This window comes from Cyphomyrmex costatus, unplaced genomic scaffold (genome assembly GCF_001594065.2).
Source record: "Cyphomyrmex costatus isolate MS0001 unplaced genomic scaffold, Ccosl1.0 scaffold33, whole genome shotgun sequence".
NCBI lineage: Eukaryota > Metazoa > Arthropoda > Insecta > Hymenoptera > Formicidae > Cyphomyrmex > Cyphomyrmex costatus.
The window spans coordinates 1,475,549-1,500,751 of NW_017277450.1; the positions used below are offsets into that span (position 1 = coordinate 1,475,549).

Here is a 25,203-nt window from a genome sequence, read left to right on the forward strand (position 1 = left end):
GCGGGGAGGGGGAGAAGAGCGGAAGGATATTCTTTGGTCATCGAACGGTCCGTGGACGATGACGTTTTTACGAACCGACGACATAAATCGACTTGCCCGCGAGTCAGATAAGGAGGAGTCAGAGCAGGAGAAAACGGTTTTATTCGCTCGAAGCACTAGCGATTCTTTCGTAGTTTTCTTCCCGTTCTTTGTCTTTGGAGAATTTTATAGTAGAGAATCAAGGAAGAAAAGGGGTAAAAGGCGCCACTGTGTAAAATATACTGAGACACTGTTGAATATTAAAAGAGTAATGATAACTCAGAGTTAAGTGATCTTTTTTATTGTTAACTTCTAAAAATATGTATCAATGGCTAAGGAGTCAAGCAAGATGTTTGTGCTAAATAATATTGACATTTAATAATAATGGAGATATCTATTAAAACAATCTATTTTAACTCCTATGCGTATCAACACGTAAATCAATCCATTTCTGCGGTTGGATTGCTTATTTTCGAAGTAAACGATGTTCATATCAACGTATGCACTTAGTAAACAGTATATTAAATATATTTGAGTTAAATTTAATATGTTTAATATATTTGTCTTTTAGTTTACATATATATAAAATTCAAATAATAGAGTTAATTTGTTTTTAACGACATAATGAGTAGGAACAGTGGCGACTTATAGATATGATTAAAAATTACTCAAATTGGATATGATCTGAATTATGAATTTAACAGCAAAACGCTCAACACAGCGTTGGTTTTCATGACCAAAAATACATGTCTGAATCGTATTATGTTATATATTTTTAACAGATAAATATATAAATAAATAGATATACATGTCTCTCTCTATATTATAGGTAAACCTAATAGATAAATACAAATAGATAAATATCTCTCTCTCAGAGAGTAGAACATCAAACTACAGCAGAGAGAAAACTGTTTAATACTTATGACTATAATTACATGATAAACAAAATATGGTTAAGATCTTAATTTTTATAGTTATTATTGCTGCAATTTAGTAATATTAATAATCATAGAAATATAGTTTTACTAAAAAAAAATACGTATTATAATTAAGACCGAAAATACAGACTATATATAGTTAACACTGGATAAGCAATAGTACCTAAGTGAAAATCGACAAAGAATATAAATCATAATAATATAGTTATTAAATTATGGCAATTGCAGTCATTACTTTCTCACAAAAATAGAAACAAATTTATTAGCTATGAATTACTATGAATATTAATTATTAGTGATAGCTAGCTGCAATTATTATAAACAGTAAATTATATAAATGGGATATAGAGAGAAGAAAATAAACCAAAAATTTTATTTTGATTTATTTTAAATGTTCTCTTCCTCGCTCATTGAAAACATATGCAGTTAGCTTTATTTTCTATCTTTTTTTCTTCGATGTTGCATATAATTTGGAGAAAAAAGGGAAGAGTTATGATTCTAAAACGTAAATGGGATAGACGATTTATCGTTGTCACAAGAGCAGCGTGAAGCTTATTGACAATGTTGGAGATATAAACGCGAAAACGACCGATAAATCGCGTTGAACGGAAGCAAATCGCGGCATCTCCGTCGATGAAAACGGCGATAGCTGCGAGGCCGGTCTATTACGTGTAATCCCGGATTTAAAGTCAAGACGATGGATCGAGACGGATTAGAAACTCGAAGTAATAGACGTCGAACGGATGGGCGAGGAGGAGAGGTGCGCGGTTAAAGGGAGATCAAGTTGGATTTTCGATTCGTGTTTCGTTCCTTTAATCATCGTTTATTCCGTCTTCATTAATTTCACTTTCGGCTGCCTTTTATATTCTCGGAAGTAGTGCGCGTTTCCTTTCCTTCCACTTTTTTTTATGATACAATGAAACTTTTAAAGATAACAGAGTTGTTAACGTGAACATGTTCGAACTTTCATTTTATTCGTTTTTATCTCTTTATACACCTGATACGTATCTATGTATATAGGTATTAAAGTACTTATGTCGTATCATTAAACTATTAGATTACCAATTAATGTATATTTTGTTTCGACCCTCCGGGGTTCGCTTCTCTCTCTGTCGTTCCCTCTCTCGTTTCGTGTATCTTTCTCTTTCTTCTTATCGGCGGACCGCGAATCGCAGCTGGCGAGGACCGCTTTAAATCATCCCTTTCTCATTACCATTTCAAATGGGCTGCGATTAACGCGAATTAATTATCTACGATGGCAATAACCCGCCTCCGGGGCGGATCGGAGCGCCATGCCGCCGCTGCTAAACGTTCGCTCGAACGATGAGGAGAAAAATCTACCTCGAGGTACATTCGCTATTCCGATATTGAAAAAATATCGGCTAATTCGGCCGGTACGTCGGCCGCGAAAGAGGCGCGAATTAATCCTCGGAGGATTAAAGCGATCGCGATGCTCGTTGAGAATTGAAAACGCCATCGGAGAATCGTTGACACTTAAAAGTACATTAATCGAGTATAATAATGAAACTCGGAACACACGCGAACCTCGTAGACTGTAAACGATAATAATAATGGACCGCAATAATCATTATAGTAAGTCGTTTATTTTAAGAATGATTTAGCTTATACATATAAAGTTCTTTGTAAAAGATTAATAGAGGAAACAGAATTTGTGCGAGAGAATACAATCTTCAGTCTTCTTGAAATTTTATTATCTTTATTTGATTATATTAGCATTATAAATGTTGCAACAGGTGTTTCCTAATAAAAAGTAAATTACAGATTATATCTTTAAAATCTATTATTAAAAGCCGTAAACGAATAGACAGTTGTAAATAAAGATATATATAAATTAATGAAGCGACAGGTAGGATAATTTTTACGAATAAAAAAGTTAATTTGCTAATTTATCATGCAATTTACATCCTTATCGCTTGCATGTACATAATAGATCGTGCGTGCAAACAATCGCGGGCGCAAGAACTGATGATAAAAAATAGCGCATATGGAAATCAAAAAGACAATCGATTTCGCTGCGAGAGCGAGCAGTGATTTCGGTACGCGGCTCTCTGCTGCAGTAGAACGCCCCACCGTCGACGACTGATTGTGCCGGATTGTTAAACGAACATTTTTGGAAACTGTCCGATCCATTCCTCGCGCGGCAACCATCCGGGTTTCGATCGCGCAAATAACCGACGGAGAGGAGTACGCTTGCCACTTGTCGAGAGAGCGGTTCGAGCTCGTTAGCTCGATGAACTTCGACCGTTCTGTGACAATATTCCGAGATATTCAATAAAGCCGAGCCGACCGATGTGCCGGCTTGGAATTTTACTTCCTCGCTCGGATTCGGAATAGAGATATTTTGGTATCTTTCGCGTTTTTTTTTTTTTTTCATATGAAGAAAAAAGCTGACTAAAGAGAATTATCTCAATTTAAATATTTGCGTCGAATTCGTTTAGGATGAAAAAGCACGGAGAACTAATATTGTCGACTCGATCGGAGTGAAGTTAAATCGTGGAACATTGTTAAATAATTAGAAGAGAAAGTCATATTTAAAAACGTATGAAAACTTTAGAACTGAAGTAAATTGAAATAGGATAACTATATAAGATTCTAATTTTGAAGATAAATTTATAAATTTATGAGACTTTTATTCATATTTCATTTGGCAATTTTATCTCGGAGCGTTACGAAATCGCGATTAAATGCGAGGGACACTTAAAACGTGCAGTCTAGTTTTTCTTCTGGCATCGATTTAGTTAAGAGTATACTTTCTACTTGATTTAGCGAAGCATGAAGCGGCGTGGCCGAAAAACAAAGAGAGACGAAACCCAACGACACGCTGAGAAACGTCAAGAGTATCGGTTGAGAAAGTATCGCGCGGTGAAGAAATCGCATTCAGTGGAAATATCCTTCTGACTAAAACACACCATTCAAATGCCACGTGTACCACGGACAGAACAATTTTACTGAAGAATCTAAAAGTTTCTTTATACTCACCAATAGGGTTTTACAATTGACGCCAGTGTTGGGCCATTACTGATTGTTACAGTACATGTACCTACTGGTGCAGTACTGGGATCAATTGTGGAACTGTTAGATGGTATCCTAGTTCATTCATTTTAGAGTCGTTTGTCACTCTGCGCGGTGATGGCCTAGTACTAGTTGACAGAACTTTGGCGATCAGTTGATAATTGTATGTCGGTATATAGTGTTGACTAAGCGTTGTAACTGCTGGCGACCATATTATGCGTAAGATACAGATCTGAAAATAATTTCGAGAGACTATCGAAATGATTTCATAGGAATCTTGAGCGTGGTGATGAGCAATGCTACGAGATATTCTGATATTTTAGCAATGAATTTTGTTATCCTCGGTAAATATTTTGATGTTGCTTCAGCAAAATTATTTTTAGATCTGTGTTTAAGTAAATTTTTAGATTCTTCATCAAAGTTGCTCTTTCCGTGTGAGTGTATGCGCGAAAAGAGATCCTGCAGCGGTCGCAATGAGATAAATGTGTCCCAGTAGCGCGAGAACGCATACTCCTCGACAAATAGAGTCGTTCTTAACTTCGCTCGATTATATTACGGGTCTCGAGAAATTACCGAGTCGCTTACATGCACGACCGGGGACGCGATTAAACTTTCCGTCGGATATTTCTCGCCGTCACGAATAATAAGCAGGCTTGAATTAATAAGAAGGAAAGACGTCGCGTTCGTGGAGGGGAACGAGAGATCGCTAATTATAATTTGGACTGTTATTTTAGCGAACGGGGATCGTATGATTTCGATTATGCGAGACATGAACGACGAAAAATGTGTGTCACAAGTGTTTTTACATTTTGATATTTTTGCGTATGCAGTAAGAATTAATTGCCGAGAGATAATACCTTGGCCGTAAAGTCCAAAGCGTCCTCAATTTATTTTCCCGAAACAGCACTGGCGGTAATAAAAGTTAAAAGAAGACTAATAAAATATTAATTCTTTACCGACAGTTAGAGTCTTTAAATGCATCATTGATATTTTAATTGTTAATTTTGATAGACAAATTTAAATTTGCAGAAAATAAGTAAAATGCAATCTGACTTCTGTGATGATAAAAACTCTATTAAAGCTTTGATAAATATGCTAGAATTTTTTCAGACTTTGTAATCCGAAATAAAAAATTTTGCGCTTTGTTTCTCAAAGATCTCTATTGCTAACGAAAGAGTTAAAATTATTATTGTCAACGGAGGATTAAAATTGTTATAAAAATAAAAATTATTTTTCAGTAAAATATTTTAATTTATTTTTTATTAGATGTAAATTGGTTACATAAATTTTTGGGGATGCTTTACATTTTGACCAAGGCTATAGTAGAACTTCAAAATTTAATTTAAACAATGTGGTTAAACAATTAAATTCAAGAAATGTATTAACTTGTTACTTATTAATTGTAAGTGCATACATTAATATAAATGCTGTTTACTTTTTAGTTAAGTAATTTAATCATAGATGATTTGATTTGACCGGATGTGGCGAAAATGAAAGTTGGCGTGTGTTTCTCTGAAGCTAGGAATAATCTGGATATAGAAAAGTATTGAATACGATGATAATATAATTCTTTAATATTCATCCGCAATTAAGTGGTCGCGGCGAACAGTGATTACTGCTGGTACGTTTAATTTGCATGATAATGCAGCGATTCACTCATCGACATGCACGTTTCGTTTCGCTTCGTGTATTCGACTATCGTGAAAGTATCGCGCTTCGGCAGATCGCTTCCTAATCGGAATTCGTGTTCGCTTTATGGTAAAAAAAACCCCGATTTCTAAAAGACCGTTTACGCTATGAATGTCAGGCTCGGATAATAAAAGATTATCGTTTTACAAATGCCTGTAAACGTCCCCGACGAAAAATGATATTCAAATTTTTACGGTGTTTTTTTTGTGATACGAAGATTTTTGCTTCAGTTTTATGATTTTACAATAGATACACATATATTACGAGTGCATATATATATAATAGTTAATTGTAAAGATGAGACTTTTCTAGTTGATATCTTTTGCTTCTCTGAATTATATTATTTGTATCGAATCTCTACATTTTTGCCTCACGATTTGGTAATTTATACGGTGATATTTTCATTTATTGCAACATGAACTCGTGATCTTTTGCACTGTTAAATATGAAAGATCAAATTTAAATTAGTTCCTTTGAGTTAAATAATATTTTGTCATTTAACTTTGTTATTTTTAATTTCCAAGCGTTAAATGTATTGTATTTTAATACAAAATTAAGTGTATTTTAATACACTTAAAAATAACCACCAATTTAATCAATATATCTGTGGTGAAATTGTTTAGTTTAAAGATAAACAGCATTTATATTAATGTGTGCATTTAGTAAATATCTAATAAATTAAAGAATCAAATTTGATACTTTTCGTGAATTTAATTGTTCTTTACAATAATTACATTGTTTAGTTAAATTAACGACGATAATTTAATTTTTTAAATACAATATATTATTAATTTAACGATATATATATATATAGATGTATATATTTATATATAATTTGACATTAGACTTTAATAATATTATTTCGTAATGATGCATATTTTTTCCTTGCAACGATGTTGGTGTTTCCTGTCGGAAAAAAATACTTTTCGGTTGTTTATTACATTTAAGTATTCTATCCTTATGGAGAAAAGTTTCTGTATCTTGATTAAAAAATGACATGATACTTTACGGCACTCGCGTGTTTTCCCGTTGCGCGTGCATTACTTATGTTAATGCATTTGGAAAAATTCTGCTGCGATCGTACATGCATATCAGAATGCGCGGCATTAGCATCGCTCCTTGATAAGTCGTTCAACGCGTATCAGATAACGCACATGCGAGAAAAAAAACCATCCCGGTCGACCTTTAAATGTTTTATTTGAAGCACTCTTCGCTTCATACTTGTCATTTTAATTGCGTTTTATATTGCGAGTTGAAATACAAAAATGTGAGTAATTTATACACGCGGTACTTCTGTGAAAGTAAAATTTTATTATATTGAAAATGATACTTTAGTTTTTAAAGTTATGCAAATGTCAATTTTTTAATTCAGATTATTGGAATAATTTAATCTATATAATTTAATCTTTATTCTATAAATTGCGAAGAAATCTAAAAATTATTACGCGTTCAGATTTCTACATATTTATATTGATCTAAATTATGTAGAAAAATTATTTTATACTGTGATTAACGTATAAGATTACTTTTTTACATAATCTAACTTATATCGCTAATTGTTAATCGAAGTATAATAATTATTACAATCATCTTTGCTTATGAGAGGAAACGATCGTTATAAAATTGTAGTGTTCCGTTCGGTAGATAATATCGGCGTCACCGGAAACGCAGCTAAACAGGTGTTTGCGTCAGCTGCGATTGCCCTCGCTATACTTCGTCACGAATCTCTCCGTTCCTGTCTTTGTCTTTACCTTGTCTTGACTCGTCCGCTTCCTAAAAGGCCCGCGGTAGTTATTCTTGGCGCTGCGTCATATAGGCGAATTCCACTTTCTTGAATTCACTTTCCGGAAGACGCGGAAGTTCCATGCTTCAAAGCACCGTTGTTGGCATTTTGATAATTAATATCGAAAAATTATGTCGATAATATCATTATTTTGTAATCTAGAAAACTTGATAGAACAAGAATGATAACAAATCTCCACTGATTTTGAGAGAAGTTTTGATATTTGTAACTATAATTATTGTTATTATGTTATAATACAATATTAGTAACAGTAATTGATTAAACTATATGTATAGTTTAATCAATAAATTATATTAGTAGCACCGAAAATGATTATAAATTATATAGTTAAATCATAGAAATATTGCAACCATTTTTAATAGTAATTATAATTTGTAATTATTTTAGTGTATATGTATGTATGTATATTTATTAAAAATAGGACTGTATAGTTATTATTAACATTATAACAATAATAATTATATAATTATGATAACATAATTATGATTGTTATACTGATATATAATTATGGTGACACTTAATTATAAGTTTTCTGTTACAATTAATTAGTGTATCACGTATTGATATTGAAATTATCTACCATTTCTAAATTTAGTATTAAATTGTTGTACGATGTTATATAGAAGCGATTGGAAGAAAAAAAATGTTAAAATATAATACAAACAAAGTACTTTAGATATGTCAAAATAGACCTGGCTTGATTCTATTGATTTGGATCCTGCTAACTTAATAGAAATAAGGAAAGAAGTTTATGGTGAAATTAACGCCGACATTCTCTTACTTCAATGTGGGAATATTTTACCTGTATCTTGTATGAATACATTTGGAACTAACCGGACGATAATTTTGGTTTTCAGCGTGGAACGGGACCGGCTTCGGGAGCGAGATCGACAGGCCCGCGCGGCGATGTCGATCCAGGCGGAGCAGGCGGCTGCGGGAAGTGGTCCTGATATGAGACACCATCATCATCACCATAACCACGCGCATCACTCCAGCATACAATTCACCGCGCAGGATGCTCTTTCGCTCTTCCGTGCCCCCGTTAGGGTGAATATATTTTTCAATTATTCTACTTTGACGATCGGCGAAAACATATCTTTTTTTTTCGTCGATCGACTGTTTCTGCATGCATTTGCTTACATATTGTGATTATCTTTTTTCACAAATACCCGACGAGCACTCATTTGTGTTCTAGAAAGACGTAAAAGATATTCTCTCTACTTTTTCTTTACCTCTTCTAAAATATTCATAAAGAGTTTAGTGTATATTGATTTTTTTTTATGTAATTAATATATTTAAATGTAGCTGAATGTCACGAACTAATCTAACTGACACTGTACCATGATGAAATATTTTCGCGAATGTAAATTAAAACAGCTACTGTCTGCCGGCTATTAATTTATTGTCAACGATAATACTTTTTTCTCCTCTTTTCTCTCTTTTTCGATAAAGAGAACAGCGTCATGTGTCAGTTAAATTGACACACCGAACATTTTGCGGTCTTTTTTCTCGGCGAGATGATGCCAAAAATGTTTCTATACGGGGAAATGAAGGTAGCGACGAATACCGGCCTGTCGATCAATTTCGCCGCACACGATTGCATCTCGCCGCGCGTCCATTTAACGATCGTACCGAGTTCTAAAACGAGCTTATGAGGTTATTTTGTTTTATTAAATAGCATTTTATTAAGCACCACTGTTTGCTTGCTATTTGCGGTAGTTGCGAAGTCACGAATAATTAATGAGCGAAAAAATCGGGCTGACGTTCGTTTCTTACGATTTTTCTCTCTTGTCATATTTATTCAAGCAGAATCCCAACTTCACATTGTCTGATCGCTTAATGGATCTTTCTCTTGCGTTTGAGAGCCATCTCGCCCTTTTTTTTACCCTGTCCTTCACTACGCCTAGCTAGTAATCGTAGGCAGGCACCTTGCCAAGTAGATTCACTGACCGCTTCAATTAACGTTAACCGATAGCTTCCCCCTCTAGTCTTGCCCTGTGTATAAATTTATTGTAATATGAAGAGTGTTTAATGATCTCAATTACAGTGCTACTCGATTTAAATTTACGTGAGTAAATATTTGGATTTTTACTTGCTTGAGTATATTGAGGACATAAAAATTGCAAATTTTACTTTCTAAAATGTTTGGGGTGGAATCTGATGGAATAAAAGAGTGCCAACAAAGAATGACAATTGAGCCAATATTGAAGAAGAGTGGTTTAATTATTAATTTTTAACGAGATTTCGCTGTTTAGAATTAGATTCTATTCCAAAGATTTTAGAGAGTACGAACAATAGTTCAGAAACATTATGTATATCATATCACCGTATCTTCCGATATCGATATGCGGAAAATTCCAATTACTCACTTAAAACATAGCTTACGTGATTGCCATACAATTTAATCGGAATATTATCGTTTCTTGGAAATCTTTCTACTGGCAGAAACACACGATTCAACGCAAACATTGTTCATCAAGAAATAACTTCGTAGCTTGACGAGTCGCGGCTTGGAAAAACGAGTAATGTAATTATCTCTGCAACCGAGATCCTTCGCCTTCGACCTCGAGAGGCTCCAATTCAACTTTCGCGACGGCCATTGTTTAAGACGATGTCTTCGCGTTACTTATTACTCGCATTACTCAGCGTTATGTATTGCGTAATGTAACGAGGGCGTTAGCGCATCTTAATGCATTTATTTTGCAAGACATTCGGTTCGTCTCCCTCGAACTTTCTCTTTGAGCGTTCTGCATTCCTTTGTAAGACATTTTACGGTTCCTGAGTTACGTATCCATTCATAGATTTTTAAGGCCTCGATAATTCAAAAAGGCGTTTCGAATCTGGCATGATTAATAATTGAAACTACCTGAAAAGTCTTCAGAAAACCTCACATGATTATATGACCAAGTTAAGAATTCATCGGAATTTTCTTGTGATTGGTAAACATAATTTTCCTTCTCTGTTTTCTTCCCTTCACTTTCACCCTTGGCTTTTATCCGCACAGAGGTCCTTCAACGGTATAACTTCAAACGAGAAATTTGTTTCTAATTTGCGATGCTTCAGCTCCAGCTCCAGCTTTAAAAGAAACAGGATGATCTGTTTTGGGGAATTCTGTCATAACTATAAATTGAAAAAAGATTTTACTTTTCTTTCTAAGCGACTGTTATGAAAGAGATTATCTTAGATCTGAGGAGTAAACCGCTGAGAAAAATTGTGTACATCATTACTAATGCTCAATTTTTATTACATGTTCAATAATGCTTTCAATAATAATGTTAATTCCTAGTAATTTATGACCTCATATATTGCTTATTATAGAGCACAATTTTCTTAAGTAATGCCCAGTAATGTCCTAAATCTGTACACTGCAATGCACGTCTTATAAGTTAGTGGAATAAAGTGAGCAGACTTGATTTTAACTAACATTTTTATTTGTTGCTCATTTGTTGCTAACAAGTTGCCAAAGAGTACATTGAGGTTTTTTACTGTTATTTATACCTATTTCGCAAGCAACAAATTCGTAACTTGCATATTTCGACAACAGCAAATAAACAACAAATTCCTTCGTTATTTTTGCGTCGATCGGGTTTATTCTATAGTATATATTGTTCCACTAACTTAATTTTCCCTTAGCGGATTATTATTAAAAAAAAAAAAACTAATAGAGTAACAAACACAAATTTTTTTCTTGTGACATTGTTAGCAATAAATAAAACTATTAGTTAAAATCAATTCTGCTCACTTTATTCCGCTAACTTATAAGACGTTCGCAATACCCCTAATCAATCGTTTACCCCTCGCTTAGATCATTTGTTTTGACTAAAGACTGTAAAGAGCCTGACCACAATTTTGTTAAAATTTTATGAGAAAGGAAATATTGCATTTCTTTTCTGCATGGAAAGAACAATTTTGTTAAGTATTTAAAAATTCAGTTTATGCGTGTGTAAACACAGATTTGAAAATAATTTTGTTGAACCATCTAAATAATTATGTACTACACTCAGACTGGTTGTTAAAATGTCGAAACTTTTTGCAGCATTGCTTATTATACTTGAGATTCTTTTCTAATTATTTTGATGGTGCAACAAAGTTATTTTTAAATCTATATAGTTAGATACATTTTTAGATACTTCAGTAAATAGTTCTTTCCGTGTGTATATGTACATACATGTAAATTTCACTCTAACTTTTACCACCTCACGCTATAATTTTAATTAAAGTTATAGAGAGACAGTATACGTTAAAGTAAGATAGTAGTACACATGCAAGGAATAATTAGTATATTATATACATGTATATATGCCTTTCACTCTCGTGACGCTTTTAACAAAATTGCTCGTGATCACACGGAAAGTGTTATTGACTGTTATTTTACTGTAGCATCTAAAAATTTAGCTAAATACAGAGCTGAAAACAATTTTGTTGAACCATTAACGTAATTACGCAGGTCCCAAACTAGATTGCATTATAATTCATCATGTTTGAGATTCGCGCGTACGTAATTACTTTGATATAATATACAATATACGTTACAATAATCATATGTATACAACAAAATTATTTTAGAGCTAAGTATATAGCTAAATTTTAGATTTTCCAACAAAATCATTCTTTTCGTGCAGACTCTATTATAAGATCTTTAGTTTTAATAGTTCCTTGGTAGCAGTTTTGAATATAGTAATATTTTACAGTCAATAATTCTTAGTTATACGTGCCGTTTCCTTTTTACGAATAGTCGTTTTCAAGAGTAAAAAAGATCATTTCATCAAAGCGACGGCAGTGAAAGCAGCGATAACGGCAACTGATAAAATCATACAAATTTCTGCGCGGTTGAAGTTCTCTATGATTTTACAACCGGTCTACGACGTGACATTAAAATTGACATTTGAAATATTAATGATTTTAAAATCGTTGCATAGTTTTTCGGGTAGTGCTTTTTATTGCACGATGATAGAAACGAAAGAAGCATTTGGTTCTCTTCGGCGTGATAAACCGCTTAATTACACAACTGCATTCTCTCATTACGTTCGCGCGACACCGCGTTTTGGCTTTGGATTGCTAATATAATTTTTTTATTCGGAGGTGCGAATGAATTCCTAGCTATGTTCCGATTGGCTCTTTCGCATACTCAACAGGTGTTTTCTCGACTTTTAACCTTAATGAGCATTTGGCGAGAGTAGTGCGATCTGATTCTCTTGAGCATCGCGATCAGCGAGGAATTCCTCGATTTTAGCAGTCATGTTTACTCATTTTTATTAATAGAACAGAATCTTATTTATTTTTTTTTTTTTTTACATCAATACGTCTGGGTACACGGAAAGAACGATTTTGTTAAAGTATCTAAAAATTTAACTGCATATATATATCTGAAAATAATTTTGATGGTCTAACAAAATTATTTTCAGATTTGTAGCCGGCTAAATTTTCAGATACTACACCGTAAAAGCAATCTGCAGGTTACATTAATCGGGATTCCAATGGAAAATAAATATATATATAACTTAAAATTTTATCTTTAAATCTACATTAAAAAAATATCTTGTACATTAATTGGAATTTTCGTAGATTCAACTAGAAAAGTTGAATCTGTCAAATATTCTAGCCGACGTATAACCAGAATTCTAATTTCTATCGTTAAAATTCGTTTTGTTTGTACTTCTTGTTAATACAACCAGAATATTTTTCCCAGTGTATTATAAGTCTAGTTGAGATAAAATCAGATATTCACTTATGATAAGAATTCTAATTGATATGATCAGAATCTACTTTATTCATTTTTAAATAAAAATTGTTTTTACTATATAGAGGCAAAATCAATCTTTTTGTGTATTTTAGGTCGTAGAATTGACATATTAACTCTTTATATATTTTATTCGCGCATTTTTATTTACATTTACGTAACAACTTTACTTGAAATTCATTAAATTGAACTGTGGAGAAGATCAAAGGTAAAGGCCGCGTATACATCAGTTTCTAAACACAGTTACTACAAAACCAGACATGCCGTACGTTTTTTTCACCATGATTGAGAAGTTACTTGATCGGCTCCCTAACAATCATAACTGTAACCGCGCGTTAGTAACCGTACGATGAGTTGCGAAGCCGCTTAGCGTCTTTGTCATCCAAGCGGAACGTAGAAGTAGAAACGGGAAGAGCTCGGAAGGATAAAGAGGGAGAGAGAGGGAAATCAAAGGAAAGGAAAGCGGGCTGGGAAAGCAAGAGGGACGTAGACAGAAAGGAAGGAGAGAAAATGGCGCCGCCGGTTTCTTACGAGTTCGATCAGCTTTTATGACTTTGGATTCTTCTCTTTCTTCGTCTTTTTCTTGTCTCTATTCGTCTCTGTCTATTCTTCTTTCTTTCTTTGTCTCGCTTTCTTCTCTGAAGCAAGGCGCAGCCGCGAACGGAAAAGCGGATTCCGCGACTTTTCTGTGACGCGTCACGTACCTCGTCTACCGCGTGGAATACCGTATCCGAGTAGAGTCAACGCGCACTCCCAATATCGGGGAAACGTGACGCGTTGATGCACCGCGCGCGGGCGATGTGAAATATCGACTGCAATCTGTGGAATTATTCACGCCGCGAAAATATGTATACTGGTTTGTTGCTTGCTGTGCCTTGTAAGAATATAGTATCGAACGTAGCTCGAATTGATTAACGAGGGAACGTGGTATCCGGATTCCGGTGGTCTAAATAACGTAGAAGTCGAAGAGACGTTTAAAAAATGTCCAAGAGATTACGATGCACTTTGCAAACTTTCAGCTGTGTTGGAAGTCTTCTTAATCCAACATGATATATTTTAGATATTAATTTATAATTAATAGATTTATATAGATTTATAATTAATTAAATAAGAGAAAGAGAGCAATTTTTTACGCAACATCTAATACACAGGGTAGTATTCGAAACATCATTATTTAATTATCTAATCTTTCAGCCAATTCTATATAATTTCTGTACCAATTTTGTTAAAAATGAATGTCTTATTATGTTAAACAAATGGTATGACATGCGTCATTCTGTATATTGTTAATGTTGTAACGTGCGAAGTAAAGACATACTGATGTTGGAAAATCGCGATTTTATTTCCAACATTTCTATCATTTTTCTCCTTCTTTGTTTCGTTATTTTGCTTTTGAACTTTACATACATTCTTGTCGAAAGAGAAATCTGCATTTCTATGCTGTTACATTTTTATAGGAATCTTTATCCCAGTTTGTGTCTGTAATGAAAGTACCCTTGACTGCGCATGCGCGATAGTTTATCGTGTTTCAAGCTCGGTGTTTAAAGTTCGTCGAGATTAAAGCTCACTAGTTGGGAGATTACCCGGTCCGATAAATAAAGCAATGTGCACAAATCGACCTCAGAGAGACGCTATTAGTTGTGTTTTCCTAGCAAAGTCAGATACTACGAGTTTCTGATAGCGATATTAGTCGATAAAATACTGCAGGATTTTCCTGTATCTTTTATCGGTGCGACCGAAAAAATTGATTAAATAAGAGTATTGAAAAAATGTTCCAGTATACGTTTTATTGACTGCACAGTTTTACTGAAGTATCTAAAAAATTGACTAAATATTTACAGATCTGGAAATAATTTTATTGGATTGTTAAAATAATTTTTATTAAAATAATTAAATAAAATTGGATTTGTTAAAATAATTAAAATATTTATGCTTAAACATTAAGATGACACAATGCTGCCAAAAGTTTTAACATTCTAGAAACCAGTTTAAACGTTCTACACTGAAAGATGTTTGGTATGTCAAACACCCAGAGAAAGGTTTCTTCGATTCAAAGAATGTTTCTTCGCTATATGGTTGAGAAAATATTTCTTTGAATTGAACGAATTAAAGAAATTTTTTCTTTAACCGTATAGTTGAAGAAACATTTCTTTGAAACGAAGAAATCTTTCTCTTCTGGAAGAATTTATTCTTGTTCTAACCAAATTTGAATTATTTATATCAACATAATTTTGACTATGCTAAACGAGTTTTGAGATGAAAAAAATACAAAGTGTTTGTTATCAGTCACATATCAACAAAATAAATACGTTAAACATATTAAAACGTTTCTATCAATGTACATAATTATTTTAATATTAATAAACCGAAACTATTTTTAACTTTAGGAAGAAATTCTTCAGAGTGTATTCAGAACTATAAAGACATTTAAAAAGTGCGATGCTAACTTGAAAGAAGAAAGAACGACTTTGTTGAAGTATAATAACTAGAAGTTTAATTAGATACAGGTTTGAAAATAATTTTATTTGAACCATCAAAATAATTATGTATGCTTAAACTCTGATGTTATAATGTTAATATTTTTTTTACCAAGTGTTATCAATGTTTAATTGTTTTGTCAATGTATAATTATTTTGATGGTCAAACAAAATTATTATCAAATCTGTAACTAATTTTGTAACTATTTTTAGATACTTTAGTAAAAAAACCCGTTCTTTCCGTGTGAACATTTGTGTTCATTGAAAGAGGGCGATCTGTATACCACGTTTGAATCTGAATTTATGGAATATACTAGTTTTAGTGGTCAATACTTTCCATATCTCGATCGGCAGCATCCGTCGCGAGATATTGTTATGGAACCTCGTCGGAGGGGCTCGCAGATGGAGGCACTTCGGCACGCAAGTCATCTGCGCGGGTGGAAATAAAGATGCTGTACGTGCTGCAAAAGAGGGACGTTATTGCGCGAGCGTGAAGCTCGACGCTGGGCGCATCGTGGCTGCAATGTTAAGCGGAACCGTGCATATTTATTACTGGGATTAACGGTGTGCATTTGCATTCCCGTATCCGTGAAATTCACGCGTGGAGAAGATTCGGCGGTGTAATGTGGGAAACGCTGCTAATATTCGAAAGAGGAATTATGATAGGGTTCTTGTGTGCACATCTGCGTATTTGTTGCGACGTGGCTCATGCGTAATAACGATCGGAATTTGCTTGCCTTCGAAACTACTTACATTTTTTTTAAACGGTTTAATCCTCCGCCAGCAGCTGGGGGTCTTTAAAGGCACCATCGAGATTTTAATTGAGAATTTTATAGTAGATAAATTTAATTAAATCTGTAAAAAAAAAAACAAATACAATATCTGCGTGGTGATAAAAATTCATTGTTAAAGCTTTGACAAATATATCAAAATTTTTTCAGATTTGTATATAATGTGGAACAAAAAAATTTGCTTCGTTTCTCGAAGAAGACTTTTATCGCTGATGAAAATTAAAATTACCGTGGTGGAGAGTTAAATATGACGGCGTAGTCTCTAAAAGAGGTGTAGTGTTTTAGCAAGAGAAATTTTTTGGCTAAAGATCGGCTATTGCTAATTAAAGCATAACACAAGTAAAGAATATGAGAGAAATGCGTATATAGTTTATAAATATATTCCTCGTATTTCTACCATTGGAGGTAGTTTCGTGATATTAATATTTCGAATATTTTATTCTGATCGAAATATTATTGGAGCTACGGTAAAACTGATATCGATATTAAACCGAAGCTTGAAGGAAAGAAGAAAAATTCGAGATAAAGACACTTAACTCCTCCGTCGTACGTTATCATATTCAGGAAATGACATTCTCTGTTTATGTGCACTGTATAATGCTGCCATATAAGCTGGGATCCGTCGTTTTTACGGACGGTTCTTATTTTATCTCCGCTCGTGGACATGATTTGTCAAGAGCCCCGCTCTTTACACACTCGTGGATGTCAGCACGCGTGATAAGTTATTTGTCGTTCTTCCGCGGGAAAAACGCATTCTCCGTAGCACAACGAAGAATGCGTTTTATTCCTTTGCACAGCAGATAAGAGAGCTCGCTCCCGCGCATTTTCCTTTCTTTTCCTCCGTGTTCAAACAGAGACGACCGAGTTGAATTGTCTTTCTTTCTCCCTTGTCGTCATCTTTGAAACTACCGCAACGAGAGCGCCACTTTCTTATTTGCACGAGCACTGCATTTTGCCTGGATTTAAAAACAAGGTACAATGGGATATAAGAACGAAAGACTTGGAAAAACGTTATTTACAGTTTACTCGAGATTCAATTTTATTTAATTAACAGTTAAGAGCTGAAAAATAATTTACATTTAGTCGGTTAATTGAAAGTGTTTCTTAATTTTTTAGTTTTCAGTTCATTGTAATTAATTTAATTTAATTTTTAGTTCACTTTTATGTTAATTTTAATTAACTTGTTTAATTTTTAGTATTATACACGTCTAATTTATATTTGGTCGGTTAATCTCGAACAGGCTTGTCCAAAACTTAACTCGTCAGCTAAATGCTTCCAGCTCTCCATCATTTTGTTGAGTGAAATAGATAGAAAGAGCAAAAAGAATAGACTACTAGAGCTCTGTTCAGTGATTGGCTGCTCTATCTTTTTTTCTTTTCTATCTTTCTTGTTCAACGAAACAATGGAGAAGTGGAAGCATTTAGCTTGCGAGCTAAGTTTTAGACATACTTGATCTAGAGTGTACTTTTCATGGAAAGAACCTTTTTTTGCCGAAGTATGTAAAACAGTAGTTAACAATGAAACTGAAAATAATATTGTTAAACCATCAAAATAATTGCATAAAACTCTGAAGCATGATGAGCGCAATGCAGTAAAATATTTTGATATTCTAGTAATTAGTTTGAGTATATAGCAAAATCATTGCCAAATTTGTATTCAGCTAAATATTTAGATTCAGCAAAACTGTTTCTTTCTAGGCTAGTTTTTTAGTTTCAGAATTGCATGATTAATTGAAAATTTTTGTTAAAGTATAATTAACATTTGCGGTTGTAAACGAAAACTGCGCATTTTTTTTCGAGTCGTTATATACAACGTATTATTTCATTTTGGGTTAGGTATTATATTACAAAAATGTATCTATTAACATTTGGTGAGTAAATCGATATATACTCTTTTGTTCTACATTTTCCCATCAAGCTCGCAATTGTTGGTACACTCGAAATTCTGCGGGCCGAAGTGCAGAATGCCGAGCATTTTTGTGGAGCGATCGATTGCGACATGCTTTTTCTGTTGGAACGGCTTTTTTAATTTGCATCGAGCGAAAGGAGGGGGAGGTGACCGCTCTCGTTGATTACGTGATCTCTAGTTGCGCAGCCTGTGTTCTGGTCGAATCGTAATTCCCTTTACACGTACTTTGACAGTATAATTAACGATCGTAAAGATATTTGATAAGAAGACGGACACCATTTTCGCGAAAAAATCTTGGGCGACTTTTCTTTACGTGCACATAAGGAAGTTGAATCCACCCCGGGCAGAAAATTCAATCGAGCGGATAGCGAGTCTTTTTCTCTTTCTCGACATAGCACTTTCTGTCCGTCTCTCTCTCGGATTTTATCGAAAGCTGGTTTCATCGGAACCGCCTTCTATTCCATGATTTCGCAAACGTCTCGGATTCGTTCGATAAGTAATGCAAATTCATATAAATCGTAGTTAAAAAGATCATTCGATTAATATTACTACAACTTTATTGAGTTACGTATTAATTGAATTAATAAATTTAAGGTAAAACAATTTACGTAAAAAAAACCCAGATTAGTTTCACGATAAACAAGGATTTAGCGTGAGAATTAAGCAACTCGCAACGTCGAGAGTATCTTCAGATGTTGTTAGCAACGAATATTATTACCCGTCAGAAATGAAAATCGTCGGTATTTTATTGCGCAACGCAGTGCGGCTGTAATGTCGTATTTATTACATTATAAAATACGAGACATGCATCGTAAGAATACTTCGCAGCCATAAAAGCGCATTTACGCGTCTAGGATCTCGCTAGCGCAGATGCATTTATGTACACGTAAATATAGTATGTACGGTGCTGCCGTCACGTGCCGATACCATTCTTCCGGCATAACGTCGCGATATGCTTCTGTTAAACGCGCCGGAACTAAAGGGGGCAAAGAAACATTGCGTCGCATCGCGGCGAGGATCCGCGAGCTGCAACGTATCGAAGAGATATCCTCCCGTTTCCTTCGTGGGCGGACGGCGGAGAGATTCTGTCTGTATCCTGTCGGATATAACCCGTGTCTATATATTGACTTTACGTTCAGGCGAAGCCGCGTCGTGAAAACCCGAATAATAAGAGTACGGAGAGAATCGGAAGCCCGAATTTTCTTCGATAAACGACCAGGCGGAAACTTCGACTCGACGTACCATCGCGAACGATTTCACGAATTTCTATCGTACTTTATACTATGTGCTGCAGCAGGATAACTTATTTCTTATTCGTCGGATGGTTTTGCGGAAAATTAAAAATATTAGACAATATTAAATTTTTTTCAATTGTTTTATGAGTTTTCAATTACAAAAAATCTAGGTAGAAGGTACATATTTAAAAATACGTTTGTGTATTTTGCACTGTTTTGTTATTTTTACTAGTTAAGAAGAAACTCATCTTTTTATTTACATAACTCGGAATTACTGTTCTTTTAACTGACTCGAATATTCGAATTTCGTATCTTTATTAGAACACAAAAATGATGAAAGATGTAACGACATATTTTTTATCATTAAATCTTTTATTATTTTTATATGCTCTCTGGTAAGGAAACGAGATGCGAGCCGATTAAAAGAATAATTAACTCTGAATTATGTAAATGAAAGATATGAGAGTTTATTTTTCAAAAAGATTTGAAGTATTTTATCTAAGATATTTTCTGAATATAATATTTTAAATTGAAAAGTTTATCCTAGCTTGTTACATTTATTTGAATTGAAAAAGTTAATATCTGTTGCAGATATTTCTCTCTCTCTCTCTCTCTCTTTCTATGTATAAATAAATAAATATATAAATTCCGCTCACACGAGAGAATATTATGAGTTACGCAATGCCTTTTATCGCGCCTGAAAATAGCAGCATCCCGGCGGATTAACGGACGCGTTTAACGAGTCGTTTCTTCCCGTTGAAATCTCGATTAATAGCGAGAAGCATCGTTTATTAATACACCGCGGATGAATGGGATGAATGTCATTGCCGCATTCGCGCGCACAAGTCCGCGTGTGTAATTAAACACTCTGCGCTTATAATCTTGCTTTTGAAGTGACGGTGATTAAACTCGATCTCTCGGATGCGAAAAATAATTAATAAACTACGACAAAGGAATCGACATTCACGTGAGTTTCCGTCTCGTCAAATCAATTATTTTTTGCACTTAATTTTGTTACTATGCTATAAATTTTTTAAATTGACTCAACAAATTATATCATTTTTTTAAATTGCACATGATTTGTTTTTGAAAAAAATATTAAACATCTTGAAAATACAACGATTCTTCTCGCAATCAGATTCTATACAAAGTGATTCTATTGTATATCAAAAATATTGACTCAGTTGTGTACAAAGTATACGATCTAAACATAATGAAATTAATTAACGTAATTGAGGTATACAAGTTAGAAATTGAAAATATAACAGTTTTAATTTGGGCATAACAATCGTAGAACAGATTCTAAATTTGTCAGAATTTAATTTCGAATCATTAATTAACGTGTGACGCACGTGTAATATAACGGTGTTGTTTTCTCAATGATCGTTTATCCTTTATCCTGCGAAATATCGCGCTTCCAGCCATGTGTATCGAAACATTTGCGATAAGCTCATGTATCGTGTATACCAATAGGCGGATTACGCAATCCGCTCCGTTCGGTTTTAATGGCAATACATACCAAGCGAGTGCAATGACGACGATGACGATGACGATGCCCGGCAGTGATGATGGCAAACAACGATCATTTCCCGACACGTATTGGTAGTCGGGAATTCATTAGGGCTTCCTGCACTCACGCTAAAACCAATCGACCGATCGCCATTGCTTTCATGCAAATTGTCTGATCCAGTTGTTACGCCGACATATAGATACGCACCGATATTCCAAAACTTCGTGGAAGGATTTAACGTGAAACTGATTTTATTTGCAAAAGCCCTTCTCGATTAATCCTTGCACGGCTTATCGAAAGTTTGTTAAGTCTTTATTATTTAATTCTATCGCCGCAATATATTAAGATGCATTTAATTATTTTCGTTCGGTAGTTTCAACGACGTTAAAAAGTCTCTCGGACAGATTGGGTATTGCTAAGGATTATTTATGCTTAGTGTATCGCAGAAAGATTATGCATAGCAATTAAGTTTAATCACCGTGTAAATATCATTTGTGAGGTAGTAATGACATATAATATACGTATGAATATACATTGAATATCGTTGCAACGAAGCATGCGATAAATTGTTGCGTTAAGGATCTATTTCTCAATACGCTAATCCTAAGGCAATATATGCGCAACGAACAGAGCTGGAAGATACGATTACTTTTTTGTTTTATATTAATTGTTTCGCACGAAGCGATTTTCTCATGAGAGTGTAATCCAGGGCAAAAAATTACAGCTTTCTGCACGAATGTAATTTATTGTAAAACGTGAAACTATATTTTACACGTAAAGCAGTAATTTAATTAATTATAATGTTAATCAAGTTATTATTGCCGATCTATATTATCTGTGGAACCAGAGTGAAGTTCACACTCATCGTGAATTAAATTGTGTTAAAACTTTTCAATTATATCAATTCTTTGTTAAGAGCGTAATTTATGTATTATATAAAATGAGAACACGCTTCTTCTGTTTTCAAATATATTTTATACACATCTCACTCTTTTCTTTCGTAGCGACGTTTAATATAAGGCATTTACAGTGATCTCAGTCTGTCTTATCTCATTTTCGTATTAAGGGACGACGGATAGACTTCGGGCGCACATTGTCCGCAAATCCGCGCGCTCGTTCCTACACGCGGCGCAACGGCAGTGTTTACATCGCGCTCTTGCGCCAAGCGGAAAGCGAAGCCCCCGCGATTTGTAGGTCGTTTGATCGCATTATACCCGACCTCGTGGCTTTACGTAATCCAGACGTGCGCGTTCCGCGTGTCGCGTGTGTACGTGTACATCCCGTCGTCGTCGTCGTCGTGCATCTCTCGATTTGCGCGCGCGTTGTGTGCGTGTACACGTGCGGCGCGATCGCGGTCCTACGAGAGTGTGCACGAATGTGTATATGAGCGAGTTGCAGGGGTTTATGTATGTGTGGATGCATGTACACATTCGCACGCCGTTCCCGTCGGACACAGATACTGGCGCCTACGTGAATGCCAGATTATAGACTGGCTAGATCCGCGGGGACGAGAGCGGTCTCTTCGCTTCTCGTTTCGTTTTGCGCACGTACGTGTGCGAGCGTGAAGACGTGTGCGTGTATACCTCCGCCATGCTTATCGGTCCTCTCTGTCTCGCTCTTTCTCTCTGTTCCTTCGCGAACGGCGCACAATAAGACGCGGAGAAACAAGACGTAGCATTACCACCGCATATAATGAGGTACTAACTATAAGATGCAATCAGGCGTTGAATGCGACCGGTGGACAAAACAAAATGAGCGATTTGAAAAGGTTATTCCTCTTGGCTGTGCCATGTACTTGGAAGAGTGCAAGTACTCTGACCCTTTAACGAAGTGACTTTCTTTATATACTACGGATTTTACGAAGTGTATAGATATTTTTACCGAAACAATATTTTGGCAATTGACAGACGGACATTAGATGATAGTCTCCATTCGGTAACATCAAGAGCATAAGTATATACGTACACTTTGACTCTTCAACGAAGCCTTTCTTTAAATCGTGAATTTCAAAAATCTAGCGAGCAAATCTTGTCTTTATTGAAAGAATTTTCTGGTAATTAATAGACGAAGATAATAACCCATTCATTAAAGCAACATCAAGAGTATAAATGTATATAAACTTTAATCATCAACGTAACTCTCTTTAAATCATGAATTTCAAAATTCGATGCGTACATCTTTTTTTGTCGAAAGATTTTTTTTTAATTTTATAGACAGAAATTACAGGTAATAGCCATTCGGTAATCTAACGTCGCTTGCTAGTTCAATTTAGGATCAAGAGGTAAAAACGTATGAATTAAAGGACAGCGATAGGAAAGCTATGAGAAGTATGATGTGTAGCGTATATAAAATATAAAACAGCTCGGTGCTCTGGAGAGGAGAATACGGGGAATCCATGAGCGCGCGCGTCATGCTGGGAAGGCTTTTGTAGAATCGGCGGATAGCAGTGAGAATATACGCGTTTACTCGCACGAGATCGTCGGATTATGTTGTACGTTAAAGGCTCCGCACGACAAGCATCGGTCGCTCCTTCACCGCCTGTGTTTCTCTTTCGCTCCGGCTGTTCGATCGAGCGTGCCGTGTCTCAAGGAGAGATCGCTTTATACATTTTGCCTGCTGTCAGAGTGCCGTGCACGGGCTCGACTGCGTAATATAATGTGCTTTTTCGCTCGTCCTCGTTTAAGGCCGATTCGGTGCAAAACGCCGTCTGATATCGCGCCGTCCTGTTGTCTAGCAGCGCTAAAACGCGATCCAACTTTTTGCCGGGATAATGTGTGACACTTATCCATGTACGACCCATCGAATTTGCATAAAGCGCACGTGCACGCGCGCAACATGCGATCGATAGCGCTTGCACCGGTGGTTAATAGTAGTGACTCGTGTGTCGATTACTTACAAGGAAACATCTTGCATTGTATAATTCTGATTTTAATGTGAAACTTTTTATACTGTAGATTACGTAAATGATTACGTAAAAATGAATTTAAAAAGTATTAGTGTGGTAAAAACGATTTTTTTTTTAGCTTTTCTCGTAATATCTCAAATTATTCGAAATATTAAAAGATGCGTGTAATACAGTTTTTATACTAAAATTGCCTCTATTTATCTGTATCAATAATATTTTTGGAAAATAACTTTTTTCAAAGTTCATATTTTCAAAATTATTTAAAAAAAATATAATTTAATAATCTTTTTAAATTTATCTATTTATATGTAATTTATATACGTAAAGCTTTACTTTTATTAAAATCAGAATTGTGCAATTCGAGAGGTTAGTTGCGCTTTTATAAACAAATTTGTTTTCGTTAACTGCTATTTATATTTTTATATATCGCGGAGCACACACGTGCTTTTTTATATTTAAATTGTATAATGTTGCAAATGCACATTTGCATTTTTTTTATTAATATTCATGATCTAGTCGATAAAATATGTTCTCTTCGATGCTCGACACTAGTGGAAGGGATGGTATCCGAGTGATTTCGATGAAATTGTGTGTGGACAACGCGGCGGCGGTGTTACGGTTATTCGGATAAAAAAAATTTTTTTTTTTTAACGAGTCGAGGCGAAATAATTTCCGCGGGATTATCGCGTACGCACACGTATGTTTCGAACCACTGCCTCTCGATGTACGTGCCTGATAAGCGTCGTGTCGAATTTCGCCGTTGTACGCAAAATCTGAGCACGCCGGATACACGAACGGAGAGAAACGCGAGAAATGTCTCTTGATAAAAGCCGTAATTATTCACAAAGTCAATTACATGGCATCTGTTCAAGCATCATGGTAAATTTATAGACAGGTAATCGCGAATTTATACACAGGAAGATCAAAGATATGTTTTTGCTAATCGACGTTTAAATTTTACGGCGTAAAATTTAAGATTAAATTTACTTAAACCAAGAAATTAACCAATCATAGTTATTATTTTCCTCACATTTGATTTTGATTAGTTCATTTTTTTAAACCAGATCTGTATAATACAATATATAATATGTGAAGTAAGCTTGGTATAAGAAATAAGAGTGAGAAATTGTTCAACAGACGATTATTTTCCTCAC

The 25,203-nt window shown here is 34.8% G+C and overlaps 1 protein-coding gene across 2 annotated transcripts in view; it reads left to right on the forward strand.

The window, feature by feature from the left end:
• lilli (AF4/FMR2 family member lilliputian) overlaps positions 1–25,203 on the forward strand; it is a 268,080-nt gene that overhangs the window by 112,132 nt on the left and 130,745 nt on the right. For both annotated transcript variants that reach the window (XM_018542361.1, XM_018542362.1), the window contains exon 2: positions 8,340–8,529. In XM_018542361.1, the coding sequence (XP_018397863.1) occupies positions 8,340–8,529 (190 nt within the window). The remainder of the gene's footprint in view (positions 1–8,339; positions 8,530–25,203) is intronic.